Below are 16,714 nucleotides of genomic sequence, written 5' to 3'. Positions count from 1 at the left end.
GAGAATTGAACCTCTGAACGCAACAGCTGTGTTGAGTCGCCCAGTGGCCCTTTACAGACAATTATTAGAGCAAAGAGTTTCGAAATATTCATCCACTGATTTAACTCAAATCAATGTACTGTAGCTTTGGGCTACGGCATGCCCCAATTAGATTTAAGGTAAGTTATTGTGTGCGGCATGCTACAGCAATATGCTGACAGTAAAAGTTACTATTCTTTATTACCAAAATAATCATTCTAGGGAAAATAAAGGGGGTAATAAAAGAATAATTATTTTAAAGATACTTACTGTTGCCATGAATTTGGTGTAATTAAGTCAAAATACAAAGTCCCAAGACAAAACTAAGACAATATTTGAGCAAAAGTGACTTTTTAATTTGGTCTGTTAGGGATAATGGCGCAAACTTTCTTTACTGTATGAAGCTGTTTGTAAAGTTGCTTATATTTACACATCCAGGTTATACAGCACAACATCATTCATTTGGAGTTGTACATCTGCCGACTTCACAATCAAATCCCTTTTCAGGCCAATATGGAACTTCAGTAAAAACCAAAACAGCTGCAGCCAGATCCTTCAGTATCAGTTTAATTTCACCAAGAGAGTCACTCTGGAGTCCCATCCAGATGGAGCAGGATGAAGGGCGATGGGTTTTGTGCATTTCGACCAGTCAAAGGATTACAAGCGCCTCTGCCAACTGAGCACAAATTGTTCAGCGCTTTAAATAACAGCAAACGAACCTGAAAAGACCAAAAGTCAAATTTCTGGTCATATTTGGTCATAATATCTCATGTGGTAATATAAATAAAGTAGTCAAGACAGATGTATTGATATAAGTACTTTAAAGATGCACATAAGGACGGTCCCCACCTCTGCACTCCAGTATAGTTGGTAGATAGTAGTAATGATGCACAGTGTCACTAGCATTGCATGACCGACAGAGTTTCTTTGATGGCTTTTATCTAGGTCAGTGGTGTGAGGCCATCCATATACATGTGGAGCAAACTCACATTGCTACTAAACACCAAGTCACATCAAACACATCTATCTGAAAGTAAAAACAACCTGAACAGGTGTTCCTCCAGATAGGCTTCTTGCTTTAGTTTCCGTGCCTGCAGGCGCCTTTAGCTCTGGATCTGGATATTCTTGTGTGTGTGTGTGTGTGTGTGTGTGTGTGTGTGTGTGTGTGTGTGTGTGTGTGTGTGTGTGTGTGTGTGTGTGTGTGTGTGTGTGTGTGTGTGTGTGTGTGTGTGTGTGTGTGTGTGTGTGTGTGTGTGTGTGTGTGTGTGTGTGTGTGTGTGTGTGTGTGTGTGTGTGTGTGTGTGTGTGTGTGTGTGTGTGTGTGTGCGTACGCTACATTTATAAATAAAAACAGTCATCGCTCCAAAACTCCTGATTTTTTAGAAAAGTAAGCTTGGAAATGAGTACTCTTGAGAGGCATCATTTTCTCTCTCTCTGGATGATTAAAAAAATATTTTTTACATTTCTGCAGACAGCCATTATCAGAGTTATTCCTTACTGTAGAGCGCAATGTGTTTTCTGTGTGTTGGCTTCCATGTTCAAAAAGGACTGCTCATGAAATTCAGAATTTGCTCTGATGAGTTGACAGTCTGTCCTTCGGGACACTGAGAAACACTTTTTTGCTGCGATTGAATACACCCATTCAGGTCTATTTTACAACAGAATATAACACAGAAACCAAAAATAGCTTGGTACACATGATGAATAAATGCATAAAAAACCTGTTTGACGCTGCTGACCACTGCTAATGCCTTTCTGAACATGTACAACGTGTCTCTTTATTCTCTGTCTCTGTCTTTCTTCTCTCAGGTTTTCTACAGTCGAGCTGACATGGCCATTGGCTCTCTCACCATCAATGAGGAGCGTTCAGAAATCATTGACTTCTCGGTGCCGTTTGTAGAGACAGGCATCAGCGTCATGGTAGCCCGCAGCAACGGGACAGTTTCCCCATCTGCCTTTCTTGGTAAGTAAAAAAAACCAAAATCCTTTTCAGTTAGATTGTGCTTGTTAAAAAAATCTGTTATGAAAATCCATTATTCTGTAGTTTGATGTACACAACGCGTCAGCCATGTCTTTTTCACCATTTTCTCCAGGATGGCCTACTTAAACAAGTTATGTCTCTGCCAACGCTTCAGGAAACTTCCCATTAAGCTTTTATCCCACAGATAACTGTAGCCCACAACTAAATCCTCTTTCATACCACATAGGCGCACCTAAATCCCTTTTTCAAAACCCCCAAATAACAAAATTCAGCACAACATCCAGTGTGTTTTTGCCTTGTAATTTTCTTATCAGTCTTTTCTCCTTACTGATATCCTCCTGCCACATATGGTGACCCCCATAACGGGCTGTGATTTAGAAGCAGGATGTACAAAATAGACTTACTTTAATGTTATGTTTGTTTCCTCACTTCTCCCCCTCCTGCAGAGCCCTACAGCCCAGCAGTTTGGGTCATGATGTTTGTGATGTGTCTGACCGTGGTGGCGGTGACCGTCTTTGTGTTTGAATACTTAAGTCCTGTCGGCTACAACCGCAATCTGGTCAGCGCCAAAAGTGAGTTTTTAACCTCTTTGTCACGATGTACAGGTGCAGTCAGTGATTCTGGAGAGCGCTTATTGTCAAAATCACTTTTTGTCAAAATCTGTGAATATCTCACAATCTGCTACCTGTCTTGCTGCGCTGAAAAAAAATCCAGCGTCGATACACAGCTAAGGCTTTGTAAACGGGTATGTCAACAAAGGGGGCCCAGCGTAGCTAGCAACATGCCAGTTTACAGAGCCTATTAACACCAGAGTACACAGTGTAGACATGTAGTGGATCATGAGGCAATAATCACTTATTTTGACAAAAGTGATCTTGACAACGAGCATTCTCCAGGGAGAATAACTCAAGTAAAGTCCATATTCATTCAACTGATTCCGAATGATATCATGTTTTGTTAATCTAACATATTTTGCATTGTCTGAGTGTAATTGGACAAGAGTAAATGTTGTTAATTGGATTCACTTGATCACAGAATAGCCGGAAAAAAAGCAGGACGTTATGAAATTAAAGAAGAGCTCCGTCTAATGTACTTAATTTGCATCTTGAAAAAGCACTTCACTTCAGTAAGCCGCCAAATCCAGACCTTTCTGCATGTTCTGAAATGTTAAAGAGTTCCTAGGCAGGATTTGGGGCAGAGGGCTAATCAATCCCACAATGCGGGCCGCTGACAGACCGTGCCTCGTCTCTAGGTCCGAAAGGTCGTTCTCCTGTTTTAATTAGCATTGGTCGCTGCGCTAATCGAAGTGTGATTGATGACGGTGGCACCCTCCGTCGCTGCACATGAGCGTCGGTGGCAGAGAGCGATGGAAACGGGGGCCGAAGCTGTGAAATTGTCCCGTTGTTTGGGAGTTTGCAGAAGGGCACGAGATGGCTCATGAATACTTACGCTGTGAAACATGTTTTGCTTGATGGGAGAATGTGTAGAAACAAATACAGTGCGTGACTTTTGACAATGTCATCAGGGTCCATACATCTATGGCAAAAAGTTGTTGACTGTAGACACGTTTCACCCAAATTACAAAAACACACTTCTCACTTACCTCTATTGAAGATAGTTTTAGTTTTATACAGTATTTCTACAACAATTTACTATTTTCTATTGGTTAAAAAAAAGTTGTCCCAATTAAAACAGACTTGTACTCCCAAGAGTCGTCCCAAGCAGCTAATGAGCTAAAAAATGACATATGTTTACATTTGATTGGAAAACAATTTCTTCTATAACTGCAGGAGTTATGACTGCTTTCCATCAGAAGCATATGAAGAAAAAGTGTGATGGTGTTGTAGAACCACAAAGTCTGCAGAGGAACAATGTCGTGTTGTTTGGATGGCTCGACAAAATGCCCAACATTGACACATGAGAGCACTGTTTGATTGTCGTCCCCTACTGATAGTCGCCATTGGTTTCTCTGTGGTCGTTTCAATAGAAATCTTAATTAATCTATTAAAAGTTGCTTTTAGATAAAAACAAAAAACTTGTTGAGTGCCGTTCCGAAAGTAAATAACAAATGGAAAACTGTTCACTGCCATGGTCTGTGGATTATGCAGGGTAACAAAGGTATGTTTTCTTGGAAGAGATGTTGCCAATTGATTTTTTTAAATCAGTGTTTGCTACACAGTAAGCCTTTGTTTTCTAGAGTGTACTATACTTAAGACTCAACCCATTATTAACCAACCACTATTGAACCGGTTCTTAAGATAAATTCCTACACAGAGCCTTTTCTCACTCTTAAAACATCTCCACATATTACAGGAATGTATCAAATGGAATTGGCTCTCTGACCCTCTGTTCCCCATGTTTCCTCAGCTACTGGTGGTCCAACCTTCACCATCGGGAAGTCAGTGTGGCTGTTGTGGGGCATTGTCTTCAACAACTCGGTCCCCATCGAGAACCCCAAAGGAACAACCAGCAAGATCATGGTGCTGGTCTGGGCCTTCTTTGCTGTCATCTTCCTGGCCTCCTACACCGCCAACCTGGCTGCCTTCATGATCCAGGAACAATATATCGACACAGTGTCCGGGCTCTCGGACAAGAAGGTAAGAGACTGAGTAAATGGGGGTGGTAGTATGGTAAGTAACTATGGGGTCGCTGGTTCAATCCCCGGCACTGGAAAGGAGGGTGTTATTTGTAGATCTAGTGGTGGCTGGGACATCTACGGTGCTGTACCATTGATGTACCATTATGTCCTTGAGCAAGGCACTAAACCAGCAGGGTCGCTGTACTATGGCTGACCCTACGAGAGGACCCCCTATGGAGTGTGTTCTGAGAGGTGATATGCGTAAAGACACATTTCAATATAGCCTTGTGCTAATTGACCAATAAAGCAACTTAACTCAACAAACAACAGTTCCACTTGGAATAATAACGGGGTTATGAAGACACAGCACAGTTAATTGAAAGTTCCCTCAGACATAGAAAAAAGGCAGAGTGCTTTTGTGCAGCTGTGAGATAGCGAGCAAACCACATCATCTCCATTCACTCTCCATCTACCAATAAACCGTGAATGGAAGAGACAAAGGACCCGCCTAGAGCCTTTAAGATGAAGTCAAGTAAAAGGGACTCTGCTGTGGACGTCTCTGTCCTTTCCCTATCAGCGGGGAGCCAAGTGGCTTGAATGACTAATCAATTACTGCCTTCTGTCAATACAGATGGTGTCTGAGTCTCGGCTTGTCCTGTCAGTATTTTTGGTCTGTCCATCAATATTCCCTGTGTACCGTCTCCGTCTCTTGTCTGGCTCCCACTGCTAAAACAAGATCGCCCAAAATGTCAAGCGATTAAAACTAGTCAAGCTACGGAAGAAAAAACAGCACCCACGCACTTTCCCTCAACCACTTGTAAATGCACACAAACTGGCAACACGGGCCCCAGAGGAGCTCTGTGTGGAGGCATTTCATTCTTCACAAGATAGCGAGAAACAACCCCCGACAGGGATCAGCAGAGCCACCTCAGTGATCTATGCTTGAATTAACTGACTATATTATTAACTCTATGCAGATATTCATTATGTCCCGCAGCATAAGGGACCAATATAAATTACCTCAGCACACACAATACATCCTCAGCTGCCCCTTAAATCTGAGCTCCTACACAACAGAGGATTAAGCAGGCTTAGGGCCGTAGGCTGCCTGGTTTCACATGGCGTAGGTTTAAGGGATAAGGCAACAGTTTTTCATTATTTTTGTCAATAAATGCAATGAAAAATACAAGGTTGTTGTTCTTCGCTCGATTCAATGTCCATAACCCTGCTTAAGTCTTGACCCAAATCGAATCTGTGGAAAACCTACACATACCTGACTAGCATGAATATGTATCTTTTTCAAGACGCAGACTCGATCCACAAGGGACCTGAGGATCAATGCAGTCGACCTGAACATACCCAAATTTAAAAAAGGAAACGCCAACACTGGCAGCGGCATAATGTGGCGCCATTTAATGAGCAGACCGGATCAAAACATGTCATTCTAGCAGGGCTTTATTTGACTAGATTGAAAGGAAAGAACTACCTGAGGTTTCCTTTATTTATTGGGGACTTAATCTGAATCGAGGGTTTATGGACTAAGGGTGTCCTATGCCAGACTGACGCATTGTAAAGCCCCTTCAGGCAAATTTGTGATTTGTGATATTGGGCTGTATAGGAATTTCCTTGAAAGGGACGCTCCATTTAAAGGTGCAACGTGTAAAAAGGTTGGGACTACAAGCGGACCCTGGCACATTTATATTGATGTTGTTAAATGTCAATGTTGATTTTTGTGCACTGTCCCTATTGACAGACTTTAGCGATTAATTGGAATAAATTAATTGAAATAATGCCATGGAATCTTTTTGCTGGCAGTACAGGAGGAACAACTGCAGCAATTAGTAATACTTTAAGTTTACATGGATACATTAAGTTCATGTGAATATTGCTTAAAAAAAGGAAACCTACATTATTTTCTACTGTACACTTCTCTCAGTGACATGCAGCTTTTGTTCAAACAAATGATTATTAATTAAAAAAATTATGTGTAGGATGTCAACTGAATTCCACTGCAGTTGCGGCAGGAAGAGTGATTATATTATTAACACACATACACACACACACACACACACACACACTCCCACGCTCACATTTTGATTGGCCCATTCATTTGCGCTCGGCTCAAAAAGGTCAATGCAGTAACCAAAATGAATAGATCTTTTCCTGTTTACGGCCTAATTGAGCTCCAGCCGGCGTTTTTCTCGGCTTCATCCTGCGTTTAACACGTCGGCCTGTGAAATGTGAACTGGGATCAGGCTCAGATTGAAATGGATTAAGATCCTCTCAGTGGGCTGCGGCTGGATTCAAACAGATGTGTGTTGTCTGATATCAGGTTTAATCTCATTGAGGTGAGTGAAATGACATTCTGTCCGTTCACTCAACGTTGAGCTTGGCAGCTGATCAAGTGAATCATTGGAGAATTTTTTTTTAAAGAAATGACTGTACAATGAATTTCATTTAACTGAGTTGCCCCTCGTCTCTTCGACCCCGTTTCGTCATGTCCTGTTCTTCTCCTCTTTTCACAATTATTTCTCCACCTTTCTTCTTTATTTTCCTCTCCTCTGTTTTCCTCCTAATACTCTTCTTTGTTCTTTCTTCCTGCCCTCATTTTCCATAATCTCCTCTCATTAAAGCAGACACTTTCATCCAAAATAACTTACAACTGAAAGTAGACAGTTAGTTTTAAGGATCCTCACTGGACTTAACCCGCCCTGACCAGGGAATCGAACTCTGGTTTCCCACAAAATAGTCAGTGGTGTAACCTACTGAGCTTTCCAGCTGCATCTCATTACTCCCCCTTACCCCTCTCTCCCTTCTCTCTAATCTTAACCTACCATTAATATCTTTACTTTCTTCTGATTTCACTCTCTTCATTTGTCTTCTAATCCTACCCATTCTCTCACATCTATTTATTATTTCCTCATCCACTTCAGTCTCTCTCTTCTCTCCTTCTATTTTCTCCTAAGTACCTTCTCTAACTCCCTCTCCCCCCACACAAAAACCAAACCTGTTCTCTTGCACCCCTTCAGTTCTCTTACCACCCTCTTCTTGTGTCTCACACCTTCTCCCCCCATCCCGCTTCTTCTCTCATCCTCTGTCTCCCTACAGTTTCAGAAACCTCAAGAGCACTACCCTCCTTTCCGCTTCGGGACGGTCCCAAACGGGAGCACGGAGAGGAACATCCGCAGCAACTACCCCGACATGCACAACCACATGACGAAGTACAACCAGAAGGGGGTGGAAGAAGCTCTAGAAAGCCTCAAAACCGGGTACAGTTTTACCGACGTTTATGCTATTCACAGACAATAGGCTAAAACGTTATGTTTAACAGATCTGTCTAGCAGTGAACATGAGACGCCACAGTAATTATGTCCTTAATTTGGGTGACACAGCTGAGATATGCCGCTGTTTGTGTTGTGGCAACTATTTGTGAATTAGGCCAATTTGATGGGTGTATTTTTAGATGAAGAAATCGAACATCAAACATCCAGCCTTCAGAGAAAAGAAGGTCAAAACACGTGAGGTGATTTTGAACATTAGCACCTCAACTGCAAATTGTGTATACTTTATATTTGGATTGATTGATTGATTGATTGATTGATTGATTGATTGATCGATCGATTGATTTTCTTACTGTGGACTGTCAGAGACCTGAAATGTAGCCACTGAAACTTAAACTGAACCAACACCTATGCGATGCAGTGCCATGCATAATATTAATGAAGACATTCATGGAGGATGAATCCTAAAGACCTTGGTGGTCCCCTCACTGACACAACCAGAAGCACACATGTACTAGTCTCTTCAAGCTGAATGAGGGAATGTGTCTTGAATAAACTCAAAGCAATGGCAGCTGGCAGGTTTGGTCCGATGTAAAAACCTATGGTATGCATTTGAAAGAGGTCAGCTTTCAAAACATGCAAAAACACTTATGCTGTCGAACCTTTAAGAGAGAAATAAATTAGCAGGTGACAGGGCAAAAAAAGAGAATGACAAAAAGATGGCATCACATAAAAACATTTCAAAGAAGTCACTGATTCAGCAAGCCAACTTTGTAATACAGCTGAACATTATCTCTGACAAAAGATGATCTATATTTTTAAACACAGGAAGCTGGACGCCTTCATCTACGACGCTGCTGTGTTGAACTACATGGCCGGGAAGGACGAGGGCTGCAAGCTGGTGACCATAGGCAGCGGGAAAGTCTTTGCCACCACGGGCTACGGCATCGCTCTGCAAAAGAACTCCCGCTGGAAACGGCCTATTGACCTGGCCCTGCTGCAGTTCCTGGGAGACGGTGGGCACTGTTCCAAACCGCCCGCATGATATTATACACAAATCATGCCCCCCACACACCCACTCTTTGACTTTTACTCTCGTTTTCTTTGTATGTGTTTTTTTTTTCTTTTTCTGCCTCACCGGCCCCACTGTATGGGAACCCGTGGAACTGGCATCAGTCCAGTTCAGTGTTTGCTGTATCAGCAGGGAATTGGGCTTATAGGGAAGAGTTAATATCCTGCAGAACAGCAGGGGAGTGTAAGGGATATGATTATCTCCATCATACACTCACAAACCTACACACACACACACACACACACAAGCATGCACCAGCACATGCACGCACGCACACATATGCGCGCGCGCGCGCACACACACACACACACACACACACACACACACACACACACACACATCCCTCCTACCTATATGCACACACATCAACTCACTCACCATGACGGACAAGGTGTGGAGTTTATATCCTCCCTCCTCTGAGAGATTAAGGGGCACCCCACACATTCATGCCACACACACAAACACAACCGCACCCGCACTCTGAGCTTTCCATGATTATGTAATAAATAGTGTATCTGTGGTCAACATACGGTAACAGAGTGATAAAATGGGCCTGGAGGCACCTGGGGCGAAGGCAGCTCAAGAGGTGTCCAGCTGTTCAAAGGCCTGGAGGAGAAGCTTATTTGGGAACAACAGCTAATAGAGATAATGCATGTTTCAGCACACTAAATTCCACTCATTTTAAAGGTATTTTGTTGGCCTGCCAAAGCATATAAGGAAGACAACATTTTTTGTATGTATGTACTGTATGTGGTGTACTGCTGCTAGAAGGTGTAAGATGGGCAACATGTTTTTTTTTGTTAGACATACACTTGGTTCAGTGCTGACTTTGGAATTTAGATTGAGGGTATTGTCCCCTGATTTGAGTTTTTTTCCAACTTGGATGTTGGCATCAGAAGAAGTTGTGTATATTTTTATACTGGAATTTACATGAAGAGTAACCATGTAGATGTAAGACAAAAATGTGTAATTGGACTTAACTCTATCTTAAAAGACAGTAAAATAGAGACATCTCATGCTCTTTCTTTCTGCCATAAACCTCGGTCCTTCCAGGAGACACCCAGCGCTTGGAGACGGTGTGGTTGTCTGGCATCTGCCTCAACGAGAAGAATGAAGTGATGAGCAGCAAGCTGGACATCGACAACATGGCTGGTGTCTTCTACATGCTGCTGGTTGCCATGGGCCTGAGCCTGCTGGTCTTTGCCTGGGAACACCTGCTCTACTGGAAACTAAGACACTCCGTCCGCAAGTCTAACAAACTTGACTGCCTGTTGGGCATCAGTAGGGTGAGTTTTGCCATTTTATTTCAGTTGAATTGATAATATGTTGTTTGGCTAAGCTGGGTTGCTCTTTGTTTATGGGTTCCTCGGTTGGTTTGATCGCTGATTGCATAGTTTATGGAACAGGGGTTGAGAAATTGCTTCCTTGATTTTTTACATAGATTTTTTTTAGTGACTGATGGCTGGCTGTAATTGGATTAGTTGAGTAACAGCTTGTGCTAAGTGATTGAAACGTTGGATGGTTCATTATTTTGACTCTAAGTGATCGGTCTGCTGCTTTTTCCAGTGTAATATGCTGTTTTACATGAATTGCCTTTTATGCAATGACACATTAGGGAAAATGGATGTGTATTTGCATATAATTACATGGTATCATTGGATGGAGGGCTTGTTAAAGTATTAGCTCAAATGGCACTGCATTCTTACAATTAAGAATGGGATGGGATGGGATGGGGAGATAATGTTGAAAAATAGCATTACTAATTCTGATGGTGATTAACATTTAACTTTAATTGCTTGGTTTTAATTTTCAATTAGTGTGCATCAGTGCTCAGTTTGTTGATTCCATTATTTGGGAACGTGACAATTGAGGTGAAAAGCTGTGGCTGAAGTCTCAGCCAGGGAAATGTCTATGGACACACCAGCCTCTGTGCTCCTCTGGCGTGTAATTACACCATTGTGCCCAGATCTGGGATTTATCAGATTAGCGGCTAAATGACTATCTGATCATTAATCCGTACGGGGCAGCCCCAAGGGCCAAATTAAATTTGCCTCTTTCAGGATTCCTCAGCCAACTGTAGGCAGAGAGCAGCCATGGGATTTGGCTCCTTGTTTGTCCAAGCAGTAAAGAGACAGTTTGTTCTCCAGGGACTTTAAGCATGTGTGTGTGTGTCTGTGTGCATTCATTTGGGCAATCCTCTCAGTTTAAACAGGGAGTCCCTGGGAGCATGCATGATGAATTTATGACTAAGTCTTGCCTCAGTGATAAAATTAGATATAGGGGAAGGTGGGGTGATTTGTGCGTTTTGGAAGTTGCAAAACCCCTTGTTTCTAGAAAACCGTGGAAGAAATTGGAAATGTGACCACATATTTAAGAAGAGCCATCCATTTGACTCATCCTGTAAAGAAGGGAGACACAAGGAATAAGATATAAGCACATTTAAGCTCAAAAAACTGTGTTTTGCCTTTCAAAGTAAAATTTCCATGATCAAGGTTTTTTGATTATTGTGTCTGAACAATTATAGACACGTTTGAAAACATTTGACACATGTTTTAGTGCTTTGGTATGCTACACTTTGAGTCTATATAGTTAGCACAATGTCAACCCTAAATTGCTGCATCATGCCTATTATCCAAAATTCTGGGGATGGGGTGATTTGTGCGCAAGGGCCTGGGTGAGTTATAAGTAAGTAAGTAAGTAAAATGTATTTAGAAAAGCACATTTATGACAGTTTGCACTGTCCAAAGTGCTGTACATAGTGCATTCAGTAGGTAAACAATGAAGGTACAATAACAATAACCAAAATAAAAGACGTAAAGCCCATACATCCACATAAACACAGATAGTAGTGCAGAGGTAAGATAGTTAATGGGGAGGAAAAGCCAGGGTGTACATATGGGTTTTGAGCCTTGATTTAAAGGCAGAAATGTAGGGGGAATCACATTTGTCAGGTGGCAGTTGGTTCCACAAGCACGGAGCAACTAGTGCAAAGTACATTTCTGAGAGTTGTGCCAGTGGCATGGCTGTATACGCTGGTCACCAAAAGAAAGTGATTGTCTACAGTAGCTCAGAAGAGAGTGACATCTCAACTCCACTTAACGACACCACTGATGAGAGTTCAGATGGCCAGAAAGATGATGATGGTGACTTTGTCATTGTGACACAATGACGCACAAATCACCCCACTACGTGGGGTGATTTGTGCGACAAGACAACTTTTTTTCCGAAAGCTATATTTCTTAAACAGTTTATTCCAGATCCAAAGTTTTTATTGCCAGGGATGCACAACATCCTGAAATATATGTACATATTTGAGTTGGAGACATAACTGTCAAGGCCTCACTTTAAAATCACTTTGAGTAAAAAGTTGCACAAATCACCCCACCTTCCCCTACATGAAATCTGTTTTTATTTTATTTGACTGCCATTGGGTTAAATTGAGGATTGTCGCTTACAAATGCAAGAATTGGTTGAAATATTGTCTGTGAAATTTTAAGCTGGTTAAGCTGTTTGTTGCTAACCATTTATTTTGTAAAATGATTTTGTGATTTTTACATTACTTCTCTTTTCCAGTCGCTTTAGAAAACTTCTTGTTCTCCTTTTATTCTTTCTTCAACTTTGTCATTCTGTCTCATTTCAGGCTATTTACAGTTGCTTCAATGGAGTGGAGGACACCGGCCGTTCGTCTGGCTTGGCCAAACCTGACCTGACCTCCAACTACGCTCAGGCCAACATGCTGAAGATGCTCCGTACTGCCAAGGACCTGGTGTCCACTGCTAATGTTGAGACTTCTCTGGACAACGCCACCAAGACCATAGAGCAGTTGACTCGTCATGGCGGCAGCTTACCTGTTCGTGTTCCTCAAATTGTGACGGAGTCCGTACCATTCGCTTACATTACGGAGAATCACTGCACCCTTCCCCAGCGCTCGATATCACCACCCCTGACTGCTGTTACCGCTCTCAAGCAGCACAGGGGCGTGACCAGGCCCACGCCACTGCGCTACACTCTTCCGACTCACTCTTCTTCGTGCCTGTATGACAGGCCACTTCCTGTGTCCAGCCTCAGCAGCCCCCACCTGGCCGTGAGTGAGACGCTCCCTTACCAGCACCCGCACCACTACCAGACTACTGGGAGGCTTTACGTGGACAACCACCCTCACTCGCCCTTCATCCCCTACACCGATCTCCAGTTACCTGATATCTACGCCTCTCATCCGGTCAACTCACCTCACAACCAGCACGTCCAATCTGGCTTCCATCGACGAAAACGGAGGTCCAGGAGTTTCCAGCGCGAGGATGGGGACGTCGAGAGGAGAAAACACAGGGATCCGGAAAAGATGGTAAAAAGTCAAGTGTCTCTGAGTGAGCTGAAGGCCAACCACCTCCAAGAAAACCACATCTCCACCCCCAGCATGGACAGCCTCTACTCCGAGGGGATGTGTCCTCGGGTGGAGAACTACAGCTCCTGGCCCCCGGAAGACCTTGTGCTGAGAGGCAGACGCAGGCACCGCCGACCCTCTTTCCTCAAAGCCACCTGGGGCAGCGAGCAGTTGCACCAGCTCGACGAATCCCAGTCATCCCTGTCCAGCCAATCGCCTTCCGCCCTTCCGGATCTGTTTCCTTGCATTTTAACGCCGACCACACCCACAAAGGCTTACAACCCCGCCCACCTTCGAAACAACCTGTGCCTCCCGCGGAACCAGACCTACCTCCACATAAGGGAGGACCAGCGGAGGCCCAATGGGCGCAAGGGGCAAAGGCTGCGCTACTCCAGCTCCACCCAACTGCCCACGTACGGAGAAGCAGTGCAACATGGGACCGGGTTAGGGCGGGGGATGGTGCGGAGGGCCACCAGCTTGCTCAGCAGACAATACGCCCACTACCTGAACTCGTATCCTGGACTACCGTTCTACCACGGCCCCCTGGACCTTCAGCACCACAGCCAGGCCTCCAGCGGCCACCCGAGCCCCAGCCCAGTGTGCCAGCTGCTGGCTTGTGGTGGTGGCGGGAGGTGTGGGAGTCAGCGGGCTCTGCTGTACCAGGACAGCCTGTATGGGGCCTATGGGGTCTATCAGGGGTCCCAGACTGGATCAGAGGCCCTGGCAGGACAGGGAGCAGGGGGCCAGCCTGCTGGGAGCCCCTGCGTAATTCGTCAATGGCGACGGGTGTCCAGTCTAGAGTCTGAGGTCTGATGCCAAAAGGACCCCATAGGATAGATACTGTGGAGTAACAGAGGGTGTTGAAGACAATAATGCATTAACGGCAGATAACCGTAATAATTTAAAAAAAAATTATGTAATAGAAATAATGTTTAAAACTGATTATGGAGTAACTGGCCAATAAAATAATACATTTTCTGAACCAATAACGTAATAACTATTTGCCCATATGTAGGTTATTACATGGCTGCTTGAAATAGTAAGGGTAAGTGCCATGAAGAGTGATACTTAAAAGCCAATCAAAAGTATTATTACACAATCGGCTCCAGTTATTACATTTTCAAATGATTTTAAAAAACCTGTCATGGTACATAAAGTTATTGGTTTAGAATTTTGATTGCATTGTTTTCATTATCAGCCGTTATTACATTATTGGCTGCTACGGAGTGCAAGACTGTGAAAAGGGAGTAGTGGTAAGTTTAATGTAAGGGGGGAAAAAGTTATGACTTGAAGTAATTGTGGATTTTTCCATGTGACTTTGTGTGGTAAAGAATAGACGTTTGGGTCGGCAAAATTTTACAGATGTTAAGGACCTATTTGATGTTCACTAGGGTAGGATAAAAAGACTGTACTGTTACAGTCGAGAAAGCTGTGGGAGTTGGCTGGTTTTACTCAATTGCTACTTTCCTACAACACCGCTTGTGTGTCTTCTGTGCTTTACAACAGATACAGAAGATTTACAACAGTCCACAGTGTTGGCGCATGGTTAAACCTTTGCCGGAAGTTTCATGCTCTGTGCGTGTTGTATATATTTTATCGTGGATGGCTGGAAATAATGGAGGAAGAAGTGATCTCCTCTTTTAAAGTACAGCCACCAAAAACAAAGCAGCACCTGTAGCAAGACAACTGTGACATACATGTGAAGAGTTTAGTTCCAAAATAAGACATTATATACAGTAGTTTAACATTTTTACTCCAGACGCAGAAGAGCAGCATTTTTTTTATTTTTATTAAATAATCATTTTGAGACATCTGTTAACAAATTCCTGGTAACTTCTCAAAAGCTATAGTGCGTAACTTACTGTATGTTGCCATGAAGAATTCTGAGTAATTACAACAACAACTGTCGGCTCATCTACACGAGGTACGTCTAAGGCGATCGCGCATGGATTTTATTCCTTCTTCTGTACGTCCAGCTTTTTTCTTAGCGGTAGAATCAACAACTGATACATTTTGTGGGCACATCTTGAGCTCCTGCACCAGTGTCGGGGGGCGACACCAGTTTGTAAACGCTGCAATACTGAGAAATGCAGAGAGAGTTTTGGTGGAGCTGAAAGTTACGCACTGTAGCTTTAAAGATGTACAAAGTTTTGGAGCTAAACCCTTCAGGGTCTTCATGATGTAGTGAAGAGTCAGAGGAAGCGGAGACTTTGTGAAAGCAGTCCATATGAACACAATTTGCAAAATGGTGAAAGTTTCGGGACAGCACTGACCAGCACTAGATGTCTTAAACCATGGATTCTTGTTCCTCACTGGGTCTCAGTTTGAGGCTCCAATACAGCACAACTTCACACATGGCCTCATAATAAATCAATTCTGCATCTAAATACTATATAGATATAGTGAAAATGTGTTATTTGAGGCTGGTTATTGTCATAGTCTTGTATTCTACATATATTAGGAATTTATAGTCACTCTTAGCATTTTCTAATCACACTCATGGCACATTCTGAGTTTTTTCTTTTTGTAAAGCTAATACTGTTTTACTGAAATATTTGTTATTACTGTATTAACAACTATCAGTTGGCCTATATTAAGATTTTCATCACTTTCTCTTTTCCACTCTTTTATATTCTCTCCATCATCGCTGATTTTTCCCATCCCCCCTAACTGTTCAATGATCAAATTGAAATGAGGTAATTGAAAGCTATTCTAGTATCTATATTACCTGACTCCCTCACCCTGTAATTAATCACTTAGACAAATTAAAGAGCCTTTTGAATGAACGTGCATGTGTGCCTCTTCTTTGCGGAGCCTTTATCTTTCTGTGCACACTTAATTTGTAGGCCTGTCTTGAAGAAATATTTTGACATTGAGAAAAAATGTATACAACTGTCATGTCTGTACGGTAATTATGAGGCTACATTAGCTCATTAGCAAATGAGCCATAAATACCACTGCTCACCACCATATCTAAAGTGATTTGATGCAGTGTAAATCTGCTATTTGGCATGTCAAGTTAATGGTTTTATTCTGCATATTTAAAAGAAAATCAACTTTGTTAATTGAGGCATGGTATGTGAAATCAAAAATTTCACATTTTGTCATGTGTATCCACATCATGTCTGGAGAGTTCCCACGCCAAATGTTGGGTTGCCATCCCTAACAGAATAACATATGTGGGGATTTTCCCCTATCATACTATATATAGTCGATAGTCATTACTGGGTTAAACAAGCGAGATACTATATAATGTATTGCTAAGTAATATTTTGAGGTTTCTTGTAGATGCATCTTGAACTTTTCTTATGAGCCAAAACCGGAATGGGGGTAAAAGGCAGCACGGGAAACGCAGATAACGATCTAGTCTCCGATCAAAAGCTCCTTCTCTGATCTTGTGAAA

General features: G+C 42.7%; 1 protein-coding gene across 1 annotated transcript in view; it reads left to right on the top strand.

Annotated features, from left to right (window-relative positions):
- LOC307266939 (glutamate receptor ionotropic, NMDA 2C-like) overlaps positions 1–14,124 on the top strand; it is a gene marked incomplete at both ends in the record, with an annotated part of 39,374 nt that extends 25,250 nt beyond the window's left edge. The window contains 7 exons of the mRNA XM_080049079.1: positions 1,828–1,981; positions 2,446–2,571; positions 4,367–4,596; positions 7,686–7,846; positions 8,687–8,874; positions 9,984–10,216; positions 12,571–14,124. Coding sequence (XP_079905205.1) covers positions 1,828–1,981; positions 2,446–2,571; positions 4,367–4,596; positions 7,686–7,846; positions 8,687–8,874; positions 9,984–10,216; positions 12,571–14,124 — 2,646 coding nt within the window. The remainder of the gene's footprint in view (positions 1–1,827; positions 1,982–2,445; positions 2,572–4,366; positions 4,597–7,685; positions 7,847–8,686; positions 8,875–9,983; positions 10,217–12,570) is intronic.
- Between the last annotated feature and the right edge of the window lie 2,590 nt (positions 14,125–16,714).

Source organism: Ammodytes marinus, assembly GCF_949987685.1.
Source record: "Ammodytes marinus genome assembly, chromosome: 20".
NCBI lineage: Eukaryota > Metazoa > Chordata > Actinopteri > Uranoscopiformes > Ammodytidae > Ammodytes > Ammodytes marinus.
The sequence above is the reverse complement of the archived record's forward strand: the minus strand, read 5'-3'. Positions and strand labels throughout refer to the sequence as shown.